This window comes from Garra rufa, chromosome 15 (assembly GCF_049309525.1).
Source record: "Garra rufa chromosome 15, GarRuf1.0, whole genome shotgun sequence".
In the NCBI taxonomy this organism is placed as follows: domain Eukaryota; kingdom Metazoa; phylum Chordata; class Actinopteri; order Cypriniformes; family Cyprinidae; genus Garra; species Garra rufa.
The window spans coordinates 12,769,383-12,791,372 of NC_133375.1; the positions used below are offsets into that span (position 1 = coordinate 12,769,383).

Consider the following 21,990-nt stretch of genomic DNA (forward strand, 5'->3'; position numbering starts at 1 on the left):
TTCGTGTCATCTACACACTCATTAAAGTGAGGCACTGACAAATGACGGTCATTGCGACATTGCCAAGTGATGGCGCTATGGAGCCATGTGCTTTTTAAAAACATTTTAATAGGTTTAACATTAGTTTATTAGCTCGGATAATTTGACTAAAAACAATGCAGACCGGAAATGCAAAGCATTCTTTCAGTTAAGAGTCGGACTTACTTCCGTGTTCAGGAAAAACGTCTATAAGATATATCCTTTGAGGTCTTTAATATCTTATACTTCATATCTAACTTTACTGGGAAAAAAGAAAAAAATCTGTCTGCTATGTCTTAAATATCAAATAAACTGTTACATGATATACTGTTGCTATCTTTAATGAGACTTTGGTGACAGTCTCAAACCTTTATTGAGTTTCAGTTCATTTGCAGTTTTCACTAGGATAGTGCTCATGCTCTGGGTTGTAACCCGCTTCTGCAAAGCATTCAGCTGCTTTTCTGTCACATTCACAGATGAACATCTCACAGGGGCTGTTCGAGTCAGCTGCAAGAAACAACAAATCAACAGTCCAAATATGTGCCACAAACCAGATACAGTTTAGAGCAGATGGACCTCTTTAGTGCAGTCTTTAGCATCTTACCATTGCAGGTGACTTTCTTTGCCTGTTTGTCACATGAGAATGAATAGATTTCAGTGTAGGGGTTGTCTAAGATACCCCAGCAGTCATCCTGTTGCCACGAGTCAGAATAACATTGATCATGCACCTGACAGCACCTAGAGGAATAGAGAATGTTTGTCGCCTTCACTTTTTGTAATTATTATTCTATAGGATATTTGTGTTGCTTGGCTGCTGTGGAAAAACAAAACAAAAATGTTGCCATTTTTTTTTCTGAAAATACGTTACCTAAGAAGGTAATGTTTAAATCTGATTGACTGTAACACACGTCATTTAAGGTCCACTAAAGTGCTTTGAAACACTCATGCTGCGTCCGAAATCGCATACTTCCCTACTATATAGAACGCGAAAAACAGTATGTGAGGCAAGTAGTATGTCCGAATTCATAGTATTCGAAATACAGTAGGCGAGAAGTACCCGGATGACCTACTGCTTCCGCCCGAATTCTGCAGTACGCATACCATGGACACTTCAGGCTCCAGGAGAGAAGTCGTTATTCGAAAAATGGCGGAAAGTGGAGACGCGGCGGATGTAGTACGTCCGAATTCCATTCATACTACCCATATTCATACTATATGGAACGTACTGTTTGAACGGTCATGAAGTACGTTTGAATTTAAATGTAGTACCTACTGAAGCAGTATGTGATTTCGGACGCAGCGTCAGAGTGTTGATGTTATTTCAACTGAAACAGGAAGACAGGCTGAGACATATCTTGCAGTCCCGCCCCCTTTTTTTAAATAGCCAATAGCGTTTTGCTTATACCACAGCTATCACAGCTTGGGCCAGAGCCGTTGAACTGGGTAAAGCCGCATTTAACAGCATATGACAGCCACAATCTCATCCATAGCGCATTATCTATACATAAAATAGCATTCTGTGTACAATTTAAATGTGTCCAAAACCCGTCCCGTATTGATTCAAAACGGGACGTGCAATTTCATTCTCAAATACGGGAAGATTCCGTATTTTAAGGGACGGGATATGATTCACTCCGTGCTATCATCTCTCTGGACCGGAGCAGGCCGCATGCGCGCTGTTACAGTTCGTGTGACACAGCGCAAAACCAGGCTTCTTTCACTCCAACGGAATGCATATTTATACGCTATCCCCTATATAGTGCACTACGTGCCATTTACCATACAGAAAATACAAATTCTGTGACCAAGTGTTACAAACGGGACGACTGAGAGTGGGGATCCAAATGCAAGGCTTTATTATGACGATCGTAGACAGGCAGACAAGGTCGAAAACACCAGCAAACAACAACAGCGAAGACAATCCAAGAGCGTAACCCAACAAAACAGGCGTGGGTCAAATCCAGGTGGGCAGTCCAAAGGAAACAATGAAATGAAAACAAGAAACTAGAAAACTATGGCTAAGACTGGGAAAACAAAAACAGAACTATGGCTAGGGAAAACAACAAGGAGACTAGGAAAACCTGAGAGCAAGGGAAAATGCTTGGTAATGTCCGCAACAGCAAACCAATACTTTGCGATGTGTGTGTCCTCAGCTTGCTTTTAAGGCTGACAAACAGGAAGTAACCAGCGAAGCAGCAGAGGGAGCAGCAACAGTCAGAGAGGGGCAAGGCTCCCTCTGCTGGCCTGGTGTAACATAGCCCCCCCCCCCCCAAAGAGCGGCTTCCAGACGCTCCAAAAGGTCTCAGCAAACAGACCTGGGGGGCGGTGGGGGGGAGCCAAGGTGGAGCAAGGGGACGACGGGGGGCCAGGTCCATGAGGCGGTGGAGGGTCTAGGAGCTGAGGCAGGACTGGTTGGGCAAAGGTCCTCCAGAAGGGAGCAGGAGATACGGGAGCCCTCCAGGGCAGAGCTGGAGGCGGAGCAGTCCTCCGAGGCGGAGCAAGAGGCTTAGGAGTCCTCCTGGGCGGAGCATGAGGCGGAGCAGCCCTCCGGGGCGGAGCAGGAGGCGTAGAAGCCCTCCAGGGCGGAGCTGGAGGCGGAGCAGTCCTCCGAGGCGGAGCAAGAGGCTTAGGAGCCCTCCAGGGCGGAGCAGGAGGTGGAGCAGCCCTCCGGGGCGGAGCAAGAGGCTTAGGAGCCCTCCAGGGCGGAGCAGGAGGTGGAGCAGCCCTCCGGGGCGGAGCTGGAGGCGGAGCAAGAGGCTTAGGAGCCCTCCAGGGTGGAACAGGAGGCGCAGGAGCCCTCCGGAGCAGAACAGGAGGCTTAGGAGCCCTCCAGGGCGGAACAGGAGGCGCAGAAGCCCTCCAGGGCGGAACAGGAGGCGCAGGAGCCCTCCAGGGCGGAACAGGCGGCCACATCATGGACTGGGACCTGGGGAGAGCAGAGACAGTGGGGAGAGCAGAGACAGAGGAGGCAGACAGAGCAAGGAGAGAAGTAAAGAGTTCGTAGGAGCACGCTGCCTCCATAGCCGTGACTGGGCAGACAGGAACTTCAGGAACGGCTGTCGTGGTCGTGACAGAGACGACAGGGAGCCTAGGCGGTGCAGGCAGAGCAGGGAATCTTGGCGGAGCAGGCAGAGCAAGGAGTCTAGGCAGAACAGGCAGAGCAGGGAATCTAGGCGGAGCGGGCAGGGTAGGGAATCTTGGCGGCGCAGGCAGAGCAAGGAGACTAGGCAGAACAGGCAGAGCAAGGAGTCTAGGCGGAGCAGACAAAGCAGGGAATCATGGCGGCGCAGGCAGAGCAAGGAGACTAGGCGGAGCAGGCAGAGCAGGGAATCTAGGCGGAGCGGGCAGAGCAGGGAATCTTGGCAGCGCAGGCAGAGCAAGGAGTCCCGCTATGAACGCCGCCTCGAGGAGAGGCATTGGCGCAGCGGGTTGTTTGGCTGGCGAGGCTTCATGAGCACAGTGTGCAGCCCACACACTAAAAATGGCAACTGCCATCACCGGTAATGCAGTGGTAGGTGGGAGGCCCATCGGGTTAGTGGGCGTGAGGCTTGGGAGTGTTGGCTCTGCATGGCTTGGGAGCGTTGGCTCTGCGTGACTTGGGAGCGTTGGCTCTGCATGGCTTGGGAGCGTTGGCTCTGCATGGCTTGGGAGCGTTGGCTCTGCATGGCTTGGGAGCGTTGACTCTGCATGGCTTGGGAGCATTGGCTCTGCATGGCTTGGGAGCGTTGGCTCTGCATGGCTTGGGAGCGTTGGCTCTGCATGGCTTGGGAGCGTTGGCTCTGCATGGCTTGGGAGCGTTGGCTCTGCATGGCTTGGGAGCGTTGGCTCTGCATGGCTTGGGAGCGTTGGCTCTGCATGGCTTGGGAGCGTTGGCTCTGCATGGCTTGGGAGCGTTGGCTCTGCATGGCTTGGGAGCGAAGGCTCTGAACTCTCAAGGGAGACGTGACTTGGCCTTGGAGGATCAGCTGGGACTTGACCTGACTCAAGAAAAGCTGCTTGGTTTGACTCAGCAGGAACAGCAGCTGTGACGTGGCTTGACTTGGCAGAAACAACAGCTGGGGCAGATTCAAGAGAAGCAGACATGACGCTAGCTGGCTGTGGTCTTATTGACATGACGTGAGCGGGCTCTGGCTTGGCAGACGTGACATTGGCAGTAGCTGGCCTGGCTGTCGTAGCATTAGCCGTCGCTGGCTTGGCTGGCGTGGTGTTAGCAGATGCTGGCTTGACTGACGTGGCTTTGGCGGATGCTGGCTTGGGTGACATGGAGTTAGCAGATGCTGGCCGTAAGAGACCGACTGTTCGTACTGACAGCAGTGGTGGGTCCTCCAAACTGGATATTAGTCTCTGATAGGCCATGGAAGGGTGAGGGTCTGATGCTGCAGCCACCATTTTGACGACAGACTCAGGTATGGCGGCCATCTTGCGTGCAGGCTCAGGCGTGGTGGCCATTTTGTGTGCAGGCTTGGGCGTGGCGGCCATCTTGGGTGCAGGCTTGGGCATGGCGGCCATCTTGGGTGCACGCGCTGGCGTGGCGGCGGCCATCTTTGCGACAGGCTCTGGTGTGGCGGCCATCTTAACAGCAGGCTCTGGCATGGCGACCATCTTTGCAGCAGGCTCTGGCGTGGCGGCCATCTTTGCAGCAGGCTCTGGCGTGGCGGCCATCTTATTAACAGGCTTTGAGATTGTGGCCATCTTGTGCTGTAGCTCTAGGCTGGCAGATATCTTGTGCTGAGACTCTGGGCTAGCAGATATCTTGTGCCGTGGCTCGGAGCTAACAGACATCTTGTGTTGTGACCTTTCGAGTATACCCACAGTGAACGGAGATCCAAAATACAATAACACAAAGTCAATAAATTGTGCGAGGGTCCAACTAGGGTCCTCATCGGGTAAACTCAAACTGATGTCGGTGTCCAACCCGCTCCAAAAACATTCCTTCAACATCGATTCGTCACAAGGTGCCAGGTGACTGTACGTAATAAATTCCTCAACATGACATTCGATGGGACGGCCATCTTGAAAAATGGAGCAGAGTAAACTTACAGGGTTGGACAAACTTCCTGCTGAATCCATTCTTAGAGGGTAGTTCTGCTGGTGGGTAAAGCCGCTGGATCCGGGTGTGGCAAAGTATTCTGTTACAAACGGGACGACTGAGAGTGGGGATCCAAATGCAAGGCTTTATTATGACGATCGTAGACAGGCAGACAAGGTCGAAAACACCAGCAAACAACAACAGCGAAGACAATCCAAGAGCGTAATCCAATAAAACAGGCGTGGGTCAAATCCAGGTGGGCAGTCCAAAGGAAACAATGAAATGAAAACAAGAAACTAGAAAACTATGGCTAAGACTGGGAAAACAAAAACAGAACTATGGCTAGGGAAAACAACAAGGAGACTAGGAAAACCTGAGAGCAAGGGAAAATGCTTGGTAATGTCCGCAACAGCAAACCAATACTTTGCGATGTGTGTGTCCTCAGCTTGCTTTTAAGGCTGACAAACAGGAAGTAACCAGCGAAGCAGCAGAGGGAGCAGCAACAGTCAGAGAGGGGCAAGGCTCCCTCTGCTGGCCTGGTGTAACACCAAGTGATGGATTTCAGCTGCTGCATCAGCGTCTGCTTATAGTGTAGGGGCGGGACGCTTCGGATTCCAGAAAACATTTGATTGGACAGAAAGTTTGATGAGACGCTGAAGAGCAAGGTAATGTAAAATCATGATCCATAGTGGTGGGAAGTTAGAGACTGTAAGTTTTGAATTTTTATTTTTTCTGAATGCGAATTTTGTCATTGTTCTGGAGCACACAAGCTTACAGATAACCTGCTAACATATTAATACTAAAAGCCAAAAGAACTTAAATTTTGATTTCATGGGAACTTTAAATGTTCATAAAAATAGACAGGGGATATATCTTGAATTTGAATTTAAGAAGCAAATAGATTTTTTTCTTACTTTATAGGAGCAAAGAGCAAAAATTGACAGATAATGTACTCACTTTTTGCAGCTTCAAAGGGCTCTAAATGATCCCAGCCGAGAAAGAAGGGTCTTATCTAGTGGTTATTTTCTAAAAACATTTACAATTTATATACTTTTTACTAAGCTACACTAATTTGCATTTGAGGTTAAAAAGTATATAAATTGTCATTCTTTTTAGAAAATAACCAATCGTTTTGCTAGATAAGACCCTTCTTTTCTCGGCTTTGATCGTTTAGAGCCATTTGAAGCTGCATTTTAGAAGTTGAAACTCGGGGGCACCATAGACGTCCATTAAATGGAGAGAAATCCTGAAAAGTTTTCCTCAAAAAAACAACTGAATTTCCTTACGACTGAAGAAAGAAAGACATCTTGGATGACAAAGGAGTACATTATCTGTACATTCTTGTTCTGAAAGTGAACTACTCGTTTAAGCTCAATCCTCAAAACATTTTACTTAAAATTATGCTTTAAACAATTTACCAATGAAACAAGAAAAGCCATTTGTGTTGAAAAAAGCCAAACTCTCAGTGCACAAACATTACGTCTCCTAATTAATATTCAGGTGTCACTTTGTTAATATTAATGAGCCAAACTGTTTAGATTAAAATTAATTCAGTGTGCCTGTAACCGGTTTAAATCTGACCTGTCCAGTGCATCCACCGGGGTGCCCGAGCCTCCCTTTCCACAGTAGCATCCGTAGTCTGCGTAATCCAGTAAAGGCCAGCTGTTAGGGATGGTACAGATGATCATATCCCTAAACTGCCACAGCCCTCGGTAGTCTATAGTCGCCAACACTGTTGAAGAGTGATAGTTATTCAGTGCTTTAACAAAATGTAAACAACAGACTGTACACCAAGTTAGCAAATTTAATAGAAATAAAACTGAAATGATTCCATTGCAGAAGTATTCATACCCTTTTCTTGGACCCTTAAAATTTAGCTCAGGAGCATTCATTTTGCTTCTAGCTGTTACTACACTTTGAGCAGAGTTAACTAAAAAACTGTCGCATCATACCCAAAATAAAATTGGCTGTAAAGGTGCTTCATCTAAAGAGTTATGGGTATGAATACTTATGCAATATACTTATTTCAGTGTTTTATCTTTAATAAATTTGCTAATTTGTTACATATGTTTTGTGCGTTGTCATTATGGTTTATGGAGTGCAGACTGATATGGAAAAAAAGTAATTCAAAGCAGTTTAATATGAGGCAGCAACATAACAAAACATGAAAAAAAGGGGTAATGAAAGGGTATGAATACTTTTGCAAGGCAATGGATATATAAATACTTTTATACTTACCAAACTGTATAAAAAGACAAAAATGCTTTTACATTTTAGTCTTTAAATTAAATTCAAATGTATATTACAAACTTAGTCAGTAGAAGCACCATACTCGTAGAAACCTTGTAGAAATCAGGGAGGTCTGTTGTAACACAACTAGATTTAATGGCCAATTTCTTTAAGTATTCTAAAACAAATATTTACAGAATTAAAATTTTATTATCAGAGTACAAAATGTAAATACCTTTTTACATGAATTTAAACAGTTCATGGACAAGATGTGGTTTTAAAAATAAGTTCAATTCAACATGGAAATATTATATTAAAGTTTAAGACCCAGTGCGAAACAACAACAACACTAATTTAAAGACATTGAAACACAAAGTTAATATCACTCTACAATCTTTTTAGTCAAAAGACTAGTCAAAAGATCTTCTGTTGCACAGCTTTTTTGAAACATCATTTGGGGCTAATGATGACAGAATTTTCTTTTTTTCTTTGATTGAGTATTCCTTTAATTTCTTTTGATGCATCTTCAAAAAATAGTTTATCAAATAAATGAACAACAAAACCAGAAAGTATTTATTAGTTCAATTATTGGGCTGACTAACAAATAAACACTCTTTTGCAAATTATATTCAGTATTGGTTTGCATACATGATAAAATCCAATAAATAATATAAAAAAAATAAGGAGCTGAATATCTTAATTATACTCACAGGTGGGCAGACTCACGCTCAGGATCACGACAGACAAGAAGGTGTTCATAGTGAAGACTGGATGAACAGGTGTTAGTGGCTAATTACTTATAGGTCTGTAATGTATAGGTCTATAACCTTGATGGGCGGGACACACTGATAAGTTAACTTTGTGAATTACAGACATATGTTAATGAATGCGCATATGTGCTCACACACAAGCGCCCACAGTTGCTGAGATTGTTACAAGTGCATTTATGTACTTGTCTATATGTATGTGTGTGTGTTGATCTTTGGGAAAATCAGCATATGTTTGCAATTTGCACAGCTGGTACAAGAATACAGTTTTCTCAAAAAGCATATGAACTATGTAGGGCATGGAAAAAGTTGCAAAATCCTTGAGTGCATGCAAAACAGCTGTCAGCAGACAAAGGCTTTTTTAAATAACCACAATTATAACAGATAACACAGTTATGTTCATTTCATGCACATTTCACATATTGCAGGGTATTTTGTTGCTGTATAGGAGTGTGAGAGTGACTGTGAATGCAGTGAGAGCGGTGATAAAGCTGCTGATCTCTCTGGAAGCTGAGCTGCAAACGCTTGAGTTCAGATGATTATTGGAGGCATTATAAGGGGATTGAGCAAAACACTCTGCTGCAGCCTTGTCACACTGGCAGAGTAACATATCGCACTCATCATTACTGTCTGAAAGAGACAAAGAGAGGTTGTATAAGGAGTGTGCTTAACTGTATTGAAATTGCACTTGTAGTTTACTTCAGTTTTTTAAACATTAATTTACACCACTGAGAAACAAGATGTAGTTTTCAGTTTATTATGAGAATATTATATTACAGTTCAATACACTGTTAAAGAAACACTCCACTTTTTGTGAAAATAGGCTCATTCTCCAACTCCCCCCGAGTTAATAAGTTGAGTTTTACCGTTTTGAAATCCATTCAGCCGTTCTCCTGTTCTGGCGATATCACTTTTAGCATAGCTTAGCATAGATCATTGAATCCTATTAGACTAATAGCATCGCGTTCAAAAATGACCAACGAGTTTCGATATTTGTCCTATTTAAAACTTGACTCTTCTGTAGTTATATCGTGTACTAATACCGGCGGAAAATGTAAAGCTGTGACTTTCTAGGCAGATTAGGAAGGAACTACATTCCCATTCCGGCGTAATAGTCAAGGAAGTTTCCTGCCATAATATCAAAGACTATAGAATACCAAAGACATGTCACTCGTGTAGTTTTGAATGGGGAAAAATGCAACGGTCATCATGGCCGCGAAGCTCCGCCTTCTTAGTGAAAGAGCCAATCGTTGATTAGTAAAGTCAGCGCGTCACTGCAGCTGCCGTTAGAAGTCCCGGTTGCTATAGAAACAATCAGCGCTCTGAGACGTGAGCTCAGTACTGCGCATGCGCACTGGCTCATTTAGCTGGAAAAATAAGCGTTTTTTAACGCTATTGGAGCACAAGGAACCATATTTATGAGGCAGTTCTTGTTGGATTTCTTTGCAGATTTAAAATATGAAATTTAATCGTGAGGTTGGTGAACAGTTTTGGAGAATTTGATGTTTCCCCATTCAAAGAGATAGGAGTTGCACTTGAATGCCCGAGTAGCGTTTCAAAGATGGCCACCGAGTGACATGACTTGTCTTAAAAGGACTTTGATAATATGGACGCAGCAGGCGGAGTAATATCACGCAGCGCCTGAAATTAGTTCCCAGCAATTTAATGTTCAATGTGACCAGTGTTGGGTAAGTTACTTTAAAAAAGTAATTAATTACTAATTACTAATTACTTAATCAATGTTGTATTTAAAATACTTATCTAATTACTGTGTCTGAAAAGTAACTCAATGAGTAATTTAACTAAATAGGCTACTTCTTAAAATCCCTATAAACAATGAGTGGACAAACAATAGAAATTAAACTCTTTAAATAATAAATAATTAAATAAAACATATGAGTCAAACATGAAATAGTTTAGCATTTTAGCTTTTTGAATCATCTTTATAACATTAGGCCTATATAAAAACATTCTACAATAATAAACTTTTTGTAAGAAATGTAACCTTCTTTAGGTAAGAAACAATTCCTGAATAACAAAAAAAAAATATATATATATTCTGCAACATCTGAAAAACAAAAAAGCTTAACTTAAGAAAAGTTAAACATGACATGTATCAACCTGTAAACATGAAACTTACTTTCAAAGCAATGAGTACCATATTCATAGTAGGATCACTCAGAAGTGTTCGTCTATGCTGCCGTGTCAGGTGCCTCAGTAGATTACTTGTTCTAATGACAGCGGCCGATAGTTTTTTCTCCCCAGGACATAGCTTGCATATTACTGTAATGTTCTTGTCTGCTTGTTTCAGAAAACTGAAGTAGTAGGAATATTTCCATTTCGTAAAACAGCCACTCGATTCAGCCGAGTCCGAAATCTTCCGCTTTAAGAATATGACCATGCAGCAAACTCGCGAGAAAAGCACGTTCACCTGCACTACAACGATTTTAAAGCAGCAGAGTTTACTTTTATCTTTAAAAGATTAATTAATAAAATTAAATAATGATATTCAGTGAGTTTAATTATTTTACAATGTAACGCAAGTACATTAAAAGTAACTGTAATTAAAATACCTAAAAATGAACAGTAATCAGTTACTCTACTTTTTCAGTGGAAAAGTATTTTAATTACAGTAACACGTTACACCCAACACTGAATGTGACTGGCGTGATATTACTGCGCCTGCTTCGGGCATGTTATGGCAGCAAACTTCCTTGACTATTACGCCGGAATGGGAATGTAGTTCCTAATCTAGAAAGTCACAGCTTTACATTTTTTGCCGGTATTAGTACACAATATAACTACAGAAGGGTCAAGTTTTAAAGGTCCCATATTGTCAAAATCGAAATTTCCTGGCTTTTTTCATGAGAACTGAGGTCTAGGGGCTATGTAACTACCATATGAGTTTCAAAACAGACAATCCACAGTAAACTGCATACAGCCTGTTTAAAGTAGCTGTGCCTTTTCACGAGCCGCTGTGACTTCCGTAAATATGTGACGTCTGATCTGCTCAGTCACCGCCTTCAGTCACCACCCCGAGCACCAACCACCGACCCACCCTCCTTTTGTGAAACCCTGACAACATCTGTCCATTCCATTGCTGAACAACAACACGAAAACAAGTCGAGAAAACCCTGTTCAGTCGATAGATGTAGGGTTGTGCCGATAGACGATAGTATCGTGTATCGACGATAGTCAGAGATATCGCCTGTTGCTGATGCCTTTGACGATAGTAAGACGATTATTATCATTATCCGTCAAAAAGGCACCTAACTTTAGCGATGCAGCGCGGAGAGTCTGTTCTAGGATGCTTCAGAAACTTGCCGTGGTATAAAAAGACGCATAGAGTAGATAGCGCCGCAGATGTGTACAGTGAAAATGGGTAAGAGATTTATTCATCATACAGTGTACATAGATTAAGTGTAGACTTAAGTGTAGACAGTCATTAGGATAACAGAGGTAGTAAAATGTGGTTTAGGCTGAAACAAATACAATATATCAGAATCCGTCTGTATATAGTAAACATAAACATTCATCTCAGTAACATCTGTATGCGTTAACTAGAATTACGATGCGATCAAATGGCGCTAAACATACGCACGTGAATTACACGCACATCGCTTCTCCACATTCTATATGAACTGAACTACAGCATGAACTGATGACAAAGATCAGACATATAGCGGTAGCATTATCGCAATATGACGGGTATAGAAAGATACATTCATTTGCATTCACACACGCACATTTACCGCTCCCTGAAGATAGCAGAGAATGAAACCGAAAGTAAACTTTAACCTCTCCGACAGAACTACCGTCAGCGCTCTGTACACGCACTACTGTGTCACAAGTCACATGCACTACCCTTACAAAACGAATAAGGACTTTATTACATATTGACACATTTACATATTATTAAATAAATTAGCACGATAGTATCGTGTATCGACGATCTCACAGGCTGACGATAGGACGATATGAAAATTGAGCATATCGCCCAACACTAGATAGATGTCGAAACTACATCATTGCAGAGACTTCCGAACAACATTAATATAAGAGACCACTGGCACGTCAACTTAAGCCTCATTCACAGAGCCATTCCGGAAAATACACGGATAATGTGTCCCATGATTTGTTCCGGAATTGTTTAATTTGGTTCATTCACAGTTGTTTTCCGGAATCTGTACATGCTTTACACACAACCCATAAAGACGTGACGTTTGGATGTGAGATGTAATGCGACGCGTACATTTCACTAAACTTAAACCTGATGAACAATCTGTGCTTCAACGCTGATAGTGAGGAGTTCCCTGATCGCTGCTTCATTCCACTTTGCACGTATGTTTTCGTCGTGAAGAGTCGCAGTGTAACGTGCATCATCACTACAACACTTTCTTTTTGTTTCTGGCTTTTGTTCACACAGTGCTCGTTCCCGTAATTTTCTGGAATCAGCGCGGATTGTGAAAGGGGCTTTACTAAAGCAACAGTTATGTAGCTTACTGCATTCAGTGTTTGAAAAAGAAAAAAAAAACATTAATGATCATTCTGAAACATCCTGTTGAGTATCAGCAGGCTAGGCTCTCTGTACGTCTCTGGGCTAGGCTACAGCATGCATCATAGATATATATACATAGATGCCTTATTAGCGACTGTTTCTATGGGCCTTTATACGTAAGCCGTCCGCCATTTTGCAGCGGTCCACTTGACGTCATTCACCCATAGATCTATGTAAATCACCATAGTAATCACTGAATATTCGAAATGCCACAGTCCTGCACAGCCGTTGGTCTGCAAACCTACTGTATGGTGAATGATGTCAAGTGGACCGCTGCAATATGGCGGACGCATCTGCGTGCTTGGAGCGGTCCAATGGGGTATCTACGTATATATATCTATGGTATGCATGACCGTAGTTACTTGTGATAGGCCTGGCTGTGCGTCACTCAGAAAACAACTGGCCAATCAGAAGAGAGGCTCCTGAATATTAATTAGATGGGCCAAAATCGGCCTGTTTTTGACAGAGCTCCTAAAAAAGGAGCTGTAAAAATATATTGAGATGGATTTTGGCACTTATACCGCAAATATATATTCTTAAGGACATCAACAACTAAAATAAACCTCCAGAAATGTGTACAATATGGGACCTTTAAATAGGACAAATATCTAAACTCGTTGGTCATTTTTGAACGTGATGCTATTGGTCTAATAGGGTTCAATGATCTATGCTAAGCTATGCTAAAAGTGATATAGCCAGAACAGGAGAATGGCTGAATGAATTTCAAAATGGTAAAACTCAACTTATTAACTCGGGGGGAGTTGGAGAATGAGCCTATTTCCAAAAAAAAGTGGAGTGTTCCTGTATGTGTACTTAAAAAGAGTACTCTTACAAGACTGTTTATTAACACACTTACGTACACTTAAAAATGTACTTATGTCCTATCAAGTTGCTCAAAAAGCATATTAATAGTCAACTAATTGTATTTAATATAAGTTTAAAGGGATAGTTCACCCAAAATGAAAATTTGATGTTTATCTGCTTACCCCCAGGGCATTCAAGATGTAGGTGACTTTGTTTTTTAAGTAGAACACAAATGAAGATTTTTAACTCAAACCGTTGCAGTCTGTCAGTCATATAATGGCAGTGAATGGGCACCAAACCTTTGAAAGTAAAAAAAAAAAAACATGCACAGACAAATCCAAATTACACCCTGCGGCTCGTGACAATGTATTTTTTTCAGCTGATAAACATCAGTGTCCAACTGTTATGAGCATGTGCTCAGCATCCGGCACGTTACATGTGTACGCGCTCTGGCGTAGTATTCGCAAATGCTGTAAGTGGAAAATTTATCACTGCAGACCCTCCACAGTTGTACTAAGTTTATGGGTGTGTTGATATCCAGTCGAAGAGCACGCAACCATAACTTCAAGCGATCAGGCTCAGAAGTTGGGAATCGGTGAACAGTTAACAGTCCCGGATGAGTTTGCACAAACAAACATAATCTTTTAGCTTTAAATTGGTTTGAACAAACAGGATAAGCACAAGTAATTACCATTTTGAATAGCCGCTATACCCACAATCTCTGTGCACTGTGTAAACAATGAGTGTCGTATACATGTGACAGGTGTTTGCACGCTTGTATGCGCTTATTACAGTTGGACATTGCTGTATATCAGAGGTAAAAAATGATATAAATACTGTTCAGTTTCTCACAAAAACAGATCGCTTCATGTCTTAGGACATCAATGTATCGTCACGAGCCGCAGGGTGTAATTTGGATTTGTCTGTGCATGTTTTTTTTACTTTCAAATGTTTGGTGCCCATTCACTGCCATTATATGACTAACAAACTGCAACGGTTCGAGTTAAAAATTTTCGTTTGTGTTTTACTGAAGAAACAAAGTCACCTACATCTTTGATGCCCTGGGGGTATGCAGACAAACTTTAAAATTTCATTTTGGGTGAACTATCTCTTTCAATGTTTAAAAAAATTTCATTTAATCTCAATTAACATGCAATTAGGTGTTACTATTCCAGTTACTATGGAATACCGTTTCCACCACTCATTTAAAAAAAAAAAGGGAATTGCGACTTTTTATCTCACAATTGTGACTTTTTTGTCATGATTGCAAGTTTTCACATCTTGCAATTCTGACTTTTTTACCATGAGATATAAACTCACAATTGCGAGTTATAAAATCAGAATTGCATGGTAAACTTACAGTTGTGAGGAAAAACTTTGCAATTTCAATTTAAAGTCACAATTCTGAGAATAAACTAAATTTTTATTTAGATCTCCCAATTGTGATGTAACGCAATTGCAAGTTAAGTCAGAATTGTGAAATGTAAACTCACAATGCTGAGAAAATATCAGTCTCTCTTCCCCCTCAGAATTGGACTTTATATCTTACAATTATGATAAAAAAAAATTGTGAGTTGAGCTATATCCTGCATAAAGTTAGAATTGTGATATACAAACTTGAAAAAAAAAGTCAGAACTGCAGGTTTATGTTTTGCAATTTTGACTTTGTAATTCAAAATTGTGTGTATATATCATGCAATTCTGAGAAAAAAAGACAACTGCAGGTTTATATCTTGCGAATTCTGATTTATTTTCTCGCAATTGCGAGTTTATATCTCAATTCTGACTTCATTTGTCACTTTAGAACTTGGAAGTTGAAGTTTAAGTTTTATCACAATTTCGACTTTGTAACTTGCAACTGTGAGTTTATATCATGCAATTCTGAGAAAAAAAAGACAAAATTGCGAGTTTATATTACACAGTTCTGTCTCTGTAACACAATTGTATTTATATGATTCAATTATGAGAAAAAAGACAACTGCAGGTTTGAATCTTGCGAATTCTGATTCAATTTCTCACAATTATTACACAATTCCGACTTCATTTGTCAGAATTGCGAGTCTTTAGAATTCACAAGTTGAAGTTTATATCTCGCAATTCAACTCACAAGCACTGTTCCTGCAGTTTTACGTTATGCCAATAGTAGTACTATTATTACAGTATAGTATTACTTTATGTGTGAGCCATTGTTTCACTGATTCAGTCAGGAATTTTCAGTGAGTCATTGATTCATTCACTCAACCGATTTGATCAGCAACACTGATTCATTCAGAAAAGAAACGACAATTGTTCGCAGTCTCGCAGCAGTTAGGCTAATTCAAATGTGGCTTGTCTTGAAACTATTTCTGATGCCAAAGCAAAAATAGACCTTTGTAAGTTTGTCTGATTGGTCTTTTATTGTGTGTAAATATTACACATGATTACAGAATGCTGGCTCAAGTGATGTTGCTGATGATACATAGAAATGTTTGGAAAATAGATAGATATATTGTGGGAGGTTCATTTTCACTCACCCAGACATGTGATTGTTTTGGTATTCCTATCACACTTGTAGTCATATGAGTTTGTGTAGGGATTATCAAAAAGTGATGAGCAGGAGTCCAGGACTTTACCATAGCAGGCATCATGGGTAAAACAACACCTACCAAGAGATTAGAAAAGAACATTATTAATACAAAATGATTCAAAATGAATACTGTGTGATAAACACAAACACATTCTGACTGAAAATAACAAAATACACTAACTGGTCAAGCTGGTCAACAGGCGTCCCTGTACCACCTAAACCGCAAAAGCAGCCATAGTCTGCCAAATCCAGCAGCGGCGAACTGTCCGGTAATGCGCACTTAATCATAGCATTGAACTGCAGCAAGCTTCTTACACTATGCAAATGCGCTAGAGAAATATATTAATAAGAAAAATATTAATGTTGAAGTCAAGAGCTAAAAGTGGTTTTGAATCAATTTGAGGAATAAAACAAATCTACTGACAGCATGTAGACACTACCATTCAAAAGTTTGGGGTCTGTAAGGTTTAATACTTTTAATGATGCATTACATTGATCAAACATGACAGCAAATAAGAACAAAACAAACAATTTCTATTTCAAATAAATGCTGTTTCAACTTTCTATTTATCAAAGAACAGCACAACCATTTTCAAAAAATGTACAATAATAAAACATGTTCTTGAGATTCAAATCATGAAATCAGAATAATTTTTGAAGAATCATGTAACACTAAAAACAAGAGTAATGATGCTAAAAATCCAGCTTTGTCATAACAGAAATAAATTACATTTTATATGCAGGTGCATCTCAATAAATTAGAATGTTGTGGAAAAGTTAATTTATTTCAGCAGTTCAACTCAAATTGTTAACTTGTTCAGAAGACAATCATTGACACGCTTCACAAGGAGGGTAAGCCACAAACATTCATTGCCAAAGAAGCTGACTGTTCACAGAGTGCTGTATCCAAGCATATTAACAGAAATTTAAGTCGGAGGAAAAAATGTGGAAGAAAAAGATGCACAACCAACCCTGAGAAACACAGCCTTGAGAGGCTTATCAAGCAAAGAATTTGGGTGAGCTTCACAAGGAATGGGCTGAGGCTAGGGTCAAGGCATCAAGAGCCACCACACACAGACGTGTCAAGGAATTTAGCTACAGTTGTCATATTCCTCTTATTAAGCCACTCCTGAACCACAGACAACGTCAGAGGCATCTTACCTGTAGAAGAAGAAATGAACTGTTGCCCAGTGGAGCAAACTCCCCTGAACCTCATAGAGAATCTATAGGGTATTGTCAAGAGAAAAATGAGAACAGGAGACCAAGAAATGCAGATGAGCTAAAGGCCACTGTCAAAGAAACCACCTTCATGCCATGCTGAATTAAGGCTGTTATTAAAGCAAAAGAAGCCCCTAGCAAGTATTGAGTCCATATTCAGTAAATGAACATACTTTCCAGAAGGCCAACAATTCACTAAAAATGTTTTTTTTTTTTTTATCTTATGAAGTATTCTAATTTGTTGAGATTGGTGGGTTTTTGTTAAATGTAAGCCAAAATCATCACAATTTAAGAACCAAAGACTTCAGTCTGTGTGCATTGAATTAATTTAATACACAAGTTTCACAACTTGAGTTGAAATACTGAAATTAACTTTTCCACAACATTCTAATGTATTGACATGCACCTGTATGTAAATAGAAAGCAGTTATTTAACATTGTAATAATATTCCAGATTAAAACAGTCTTTTTTTGTGTTTTTAATCAAATAAATGACTTAAAACCCCATAAATGTTTGAACATAACATAAACATAAAACCCCAAATGTTTGAATGATGTATATACAGTATTTAGGCTCTCTGAAATGAAACATGGATGTTTGAATCATGTTATCAAGATTAAATTTAGTTTGAATCAATTGACATACAATTAGGAAAAGCTGTTATGTATTAACATTTCATTATAAAGTATGTCAGAGCTAATAACATATTAATAATACTTACATGTTGGTAGAGTCACAGTAAGGACCAAGAGTATGAGATACACAGCCATACCACTGCGAGAAGCAAATAACTTCAAATAATTCATGTACATAATAATGTAAATCCCAAACTCTCGTTTTACAAGCTTTCTCGCGCTGATGAAACGTTGTAAACGTCACACCCCTTACAACGTTCTACCTCTAACTATGGCAACAGCTCTTTTTGTCCCCTGTATGAAATGCTGTATAAATGTCATCTAAATAAATGAAGGCTTGTTGGAGAATTGAGACTCCTTGGGTGTGACAGCTGATGGCTTCACATGTCAACTAACACACCTTTCTGTTGATGTAGTAAAACACTGTGACAAAGAACAATTGTCGTAAGACAACTACCTACGCTATACGATGAAAAATACATATCAAGTCCTCAGGAGCATAAATATTCAACCTGCTTGAAACAAATAAATCCTTCATCTACTTCACATTTTATCTATTTATAAACAGATCTAGATATTTGACTACATAAAAAGAAATAAGGACTCATTTTCAGTCAGTTTAAAACTCTAACTCTCTATCTTGTTTAATTTCAATTATTATAAATTACTAAAATCATCACGGCAACGTAATGTTAAAGTCAGTATAGCAAAGCAAATATAAAATCTGAAAATTTCAATATCTTACCTCTAATATCCAAAGGCTTCCTCTTTAGTTAAATGATTTAAGCACAAAAAACAATGTAGTTTTCCAATGTGGTAGTTTTCCTATAGACAGCTAAAGCTCTATGCCAATCACTGTGACTTGCATCAAATCACTATCTCTTATCTAATTAACAGCGTTCCTTTTGTAGTCAGGTTTTTTTTTTTTGGTCTTATTTGCATGTGAACAGCTTGTTGCTAAAGTCCAGTCTGTCAACTAGTTTGGTGCATTACATACTTTGCATTCTTCATTATACTTGTCATGTTCCTCAATGACTGGAGAAAAAAAAACAAAAAAAAAAAACTTTGACTGAACGTCATATCTGAGAGTAAGAGAGATTAAAGCAAACCGCTGGTGAATTTATCAGCAGATTTTGCCAACAGGTGGCATTTTCCTTTTTCTGCTCATATGCTTCACTTTAGATATAAAAATGGCGGTTATGCTGAAGCATACACTATTAAAAATAAAGGTGCCATAGAAGAACCATTTTAGTTCCACAAAGAACCATTCAGTCAAAGGTTCTTTAAAGAACAATCTCTTTCTTACCAATAATCTGAAGAACCTTCTTTCATCACAAAGAACCTTTTGTGAAACAGAAAGGTTCTTCAGATGTTAAAGGTTCTTTATGGAACCATTTAGACAAGGTGCATCTTGAAGCCCCTTTATTTTTTAAGGTGTAGGACCCTAATGCTTTTCTAGCCTAAACTAATGTAACTAGCATGTGTAATGTAATTGTCATTAGAGTGCGGATCGGGCCGCATTTTTCTGTCCGAGCCCGGCCAGCGTCCGACAGAGCAGTAACCGAACCCGACCCGAGCCCGACAAGCATTAAGATATTTATGTCCGAGCCCGATCCCAGCCCGACACAGTTAAAATCTCTTTTTTTCTCATACTAATGAAGCATGCACTTTTTTTGTGTGGAAAGCCCGCTTTTATTAAGCAACTGTAGGAAAGCGTTCGGAAATGTCAAAAGATGAGAGCATCAGTGCACACTGGGCAAAAAGCGCGGTTATAACACAGGCGCACTATCGCGCTGATGTGACCGAGCCCGACCCGAACCCGAGCATCCTTTCTAAATATCTGTCCGAACCCGGCCCGGCCCGTCGGGTTCCGTCGGGTACCGTCGGGCTCGGCTCGGGTATCCATCCTCTAATTGTCATGACTCTGGGCTGTGGGTTCCCTCAGCCACCTGAGGTCGCTGTTTCCCTTTCCCTTGCACTGCACTTCCCTGATTGTATACACCTGTCTGTGATCGTTAGCACTTATCTAACCCACACCTGTTCACTATTATATGGACTATAAGAACTCTCATTCCCCACTAATCATTCTGGCTGCATTGTCTTCGTATGTCTGTTTCTCACGCTCCTGATCTCTGTTTTCCTTGCTCGTGTTTTAGTTCTGTTTACTTTGTATTTTCAAGTCGTGTTGTGCCGTGTTGGCCTTTTGTTTGTTTGTTTGTTTATTGTTTAATTAAAATTACCTTCCCTGCATTTTGGACCCTGACCTCATCTCTCAGCATCTCACGAACGTGACAGTAACTAGTATATGTATTTGCATTTAGAATACTTTGTTACCACTTCACAATCATATTGGAGGTACTATAATAGTAGCAAACAATCTGACTGAGATCACATAAGAATCTTCCATGTCTTGTTGGATATTGTGTAATCACAAGTTTTGTATTGTGCAACATTAACCATAACAGTCCCACTGGGAACAAATCTAAAAAATCTAGTTTTTGTTTCGTTGAAGCTCGCAAATACTTTACTGGATGTTCTTTTACGTTAGAGTTAACCAAACTGACTTTGATAAGCTTGTTTTCATTGCTCATGCCAGGCTGGGGTGTTGCAGATCAGATATTTCCGGCAAACTATACAAACATTGCCCATGAAAAAAAAACACAATTATTTAATTCAGCTTAGCAGGACTGTCAACATTGTCGCCTGGTAACATCACAACAAAAACACACACAACTGTCTCAGCCAACCTTAATCATATTTTACCACTGACCAAAGCTGTTGCCATGATAACTGTGTAAGGATTTTGATAATATAGACGTGCTTACAGAAACCATCGTTATCTGCAAGAGAACCTTCAATTACCTCTGTACAAAAGGAAAAAAATAAAAGGCCACTAAAACAGCGGAACACTAAAATGTACAGTTGAAGTCAAAAGTTTACATACACCTTGCAGAATCTGAAAAATGTTAATAATTTTAACAAAATAAGAGGGATCATACAAAATGCATGTTATTTTTTATTTAGTACTGACCTGAATAAGATTTTTCACATAAAAGACATTTACATATAGTCCACAAGAGAAAATAATAGTTGAATTTATAAAAATCATTTACATAAACTTGATTCTTAATGCTGTGTTGTTACCGGAATAATCCACAGCTGTTTTTTATTTGTTTGTTTGTTTGTTGAGATAGTTCATGAGTCGCTTGTTTGTCCTGAACAGTTAAACTGCCTGCTGTTCTTCAGAAAAATCCTTTAGGTCCCACAAATTCTTTGGTTTTTCAGAATTTTTGTGTATTTGAACCCATTCCAACAAAGACTGTAAGATTCTAAGATTACACTGGGAACAACTGAGGTACTCATATGCAACTATTACAGAAGGTTCAAACGCTCATTGATGCTCCAATGAATGAATCACAAAATGTAATTTGCTAACATTTGCACTTGTCAAATAACTGGTATTTGTGCCATTATTTAAGGCACCCCCCCAAAAAACACATATCTTAAAGCAGGCAGTAATTTGCGCTGATCTTAGTGGATTACACTGGTCATTATGGAAATGATCTGGCTGCTTCTTTGTTCTTTAATGTATGCATTTTTAAGTAAATCACACACTGAATTTTCTTAGAATTGCACTGGAACGCTTATTTGCCCTATTTAGTAAAACTAGCCCTAAGTATATAAAAGTCTAAAAAAAAACACACTTTCTTTCTCAAAAAGCAAACAAAGAAGGCCTCTGACAACTTGCTTTTTCTTTTTCATTCTATTTTCTTTTTATTTTATAATTAAAAAAAATTGTGTTTTATTTTTATTTTTTTAGTGATAGTTGTTCATGAGTTCCTTGTGTATATGAACCCTTTCAAACAATGACTGTATGATTTTGAGTTTCATCTTTTCACACCCAAGGGACTCAAACACTCATTGCTCCAATGCTCCAAAAGAAAACTCAATGCATTAAGAGCTGGGGGGGGGGGGGGTAATTAAAAAAAAGGGGTTACATTTACCTTTATTCATTTAACAGACGCTTTTATCCAAAGCGACTTACAATTGACTTACAAAAGTGATTCATCCTAAGGAGCCAGATCAACATAGGAAGTGCTCAAAAATACCATATATTAGGCATTGTTAGATGAGTAGAGGCTAGAAAGGGGGATAGAAAGAGAGG

At 40.0% G+C, this 21,990-nt stretch overlaps 2 protein-coding genes across 2 annotated transcripts; both read right to left on the minus strand.

Annotated features, from left to right (window-relative positions):
* Window positions 1–393: 393 nt before the first annotated feature.
* Window positions 394–8,035, minus strand: LOC141287652 (phospholipase A2-like). Its single transcript, XM_073819802.1, has 4 exons — window positions 7,987–8,035; window positions 6,629–6,779; window positions 623–756; window positions 394–525 (listed from the first exon to the last, which is right to left on the minus strand). The coding sequence occupies exons 1-4, from the start codon at window positions 8,033–8,035 to the stop codon at window positions 404–406; spliced, it is 456 nt and encodes a 151-aa protein (XP_073675903.1). The 3' UTR covers window positions 394–403.
* On the minus strand, window positions 7,823–20,659 carry LOC141287653 (phospholipase A2-like). The gene is made up of 5 exons (XM_073819803.1): window positions 20,651–20,659; window positions 16,999–17,066; window positions 16,153–16,287; window positions 15,919–16,046; window positions 7,823–8,673 (listed from the first exon to the last, which is right to left on the minus strand). Exons 1-5 carry the CDS (start codon window positions 20,657–20,659, stop codon window positions 8,459–8,461), a joined length of 555 nt encoding a protein of 184 aa, XP_073675904.1. The 3' UTR covers window positions 7,823–8,458.
* Between the last annotated feature and the right edge of the window lie 1,331 nt (window positions 20,660–21,990).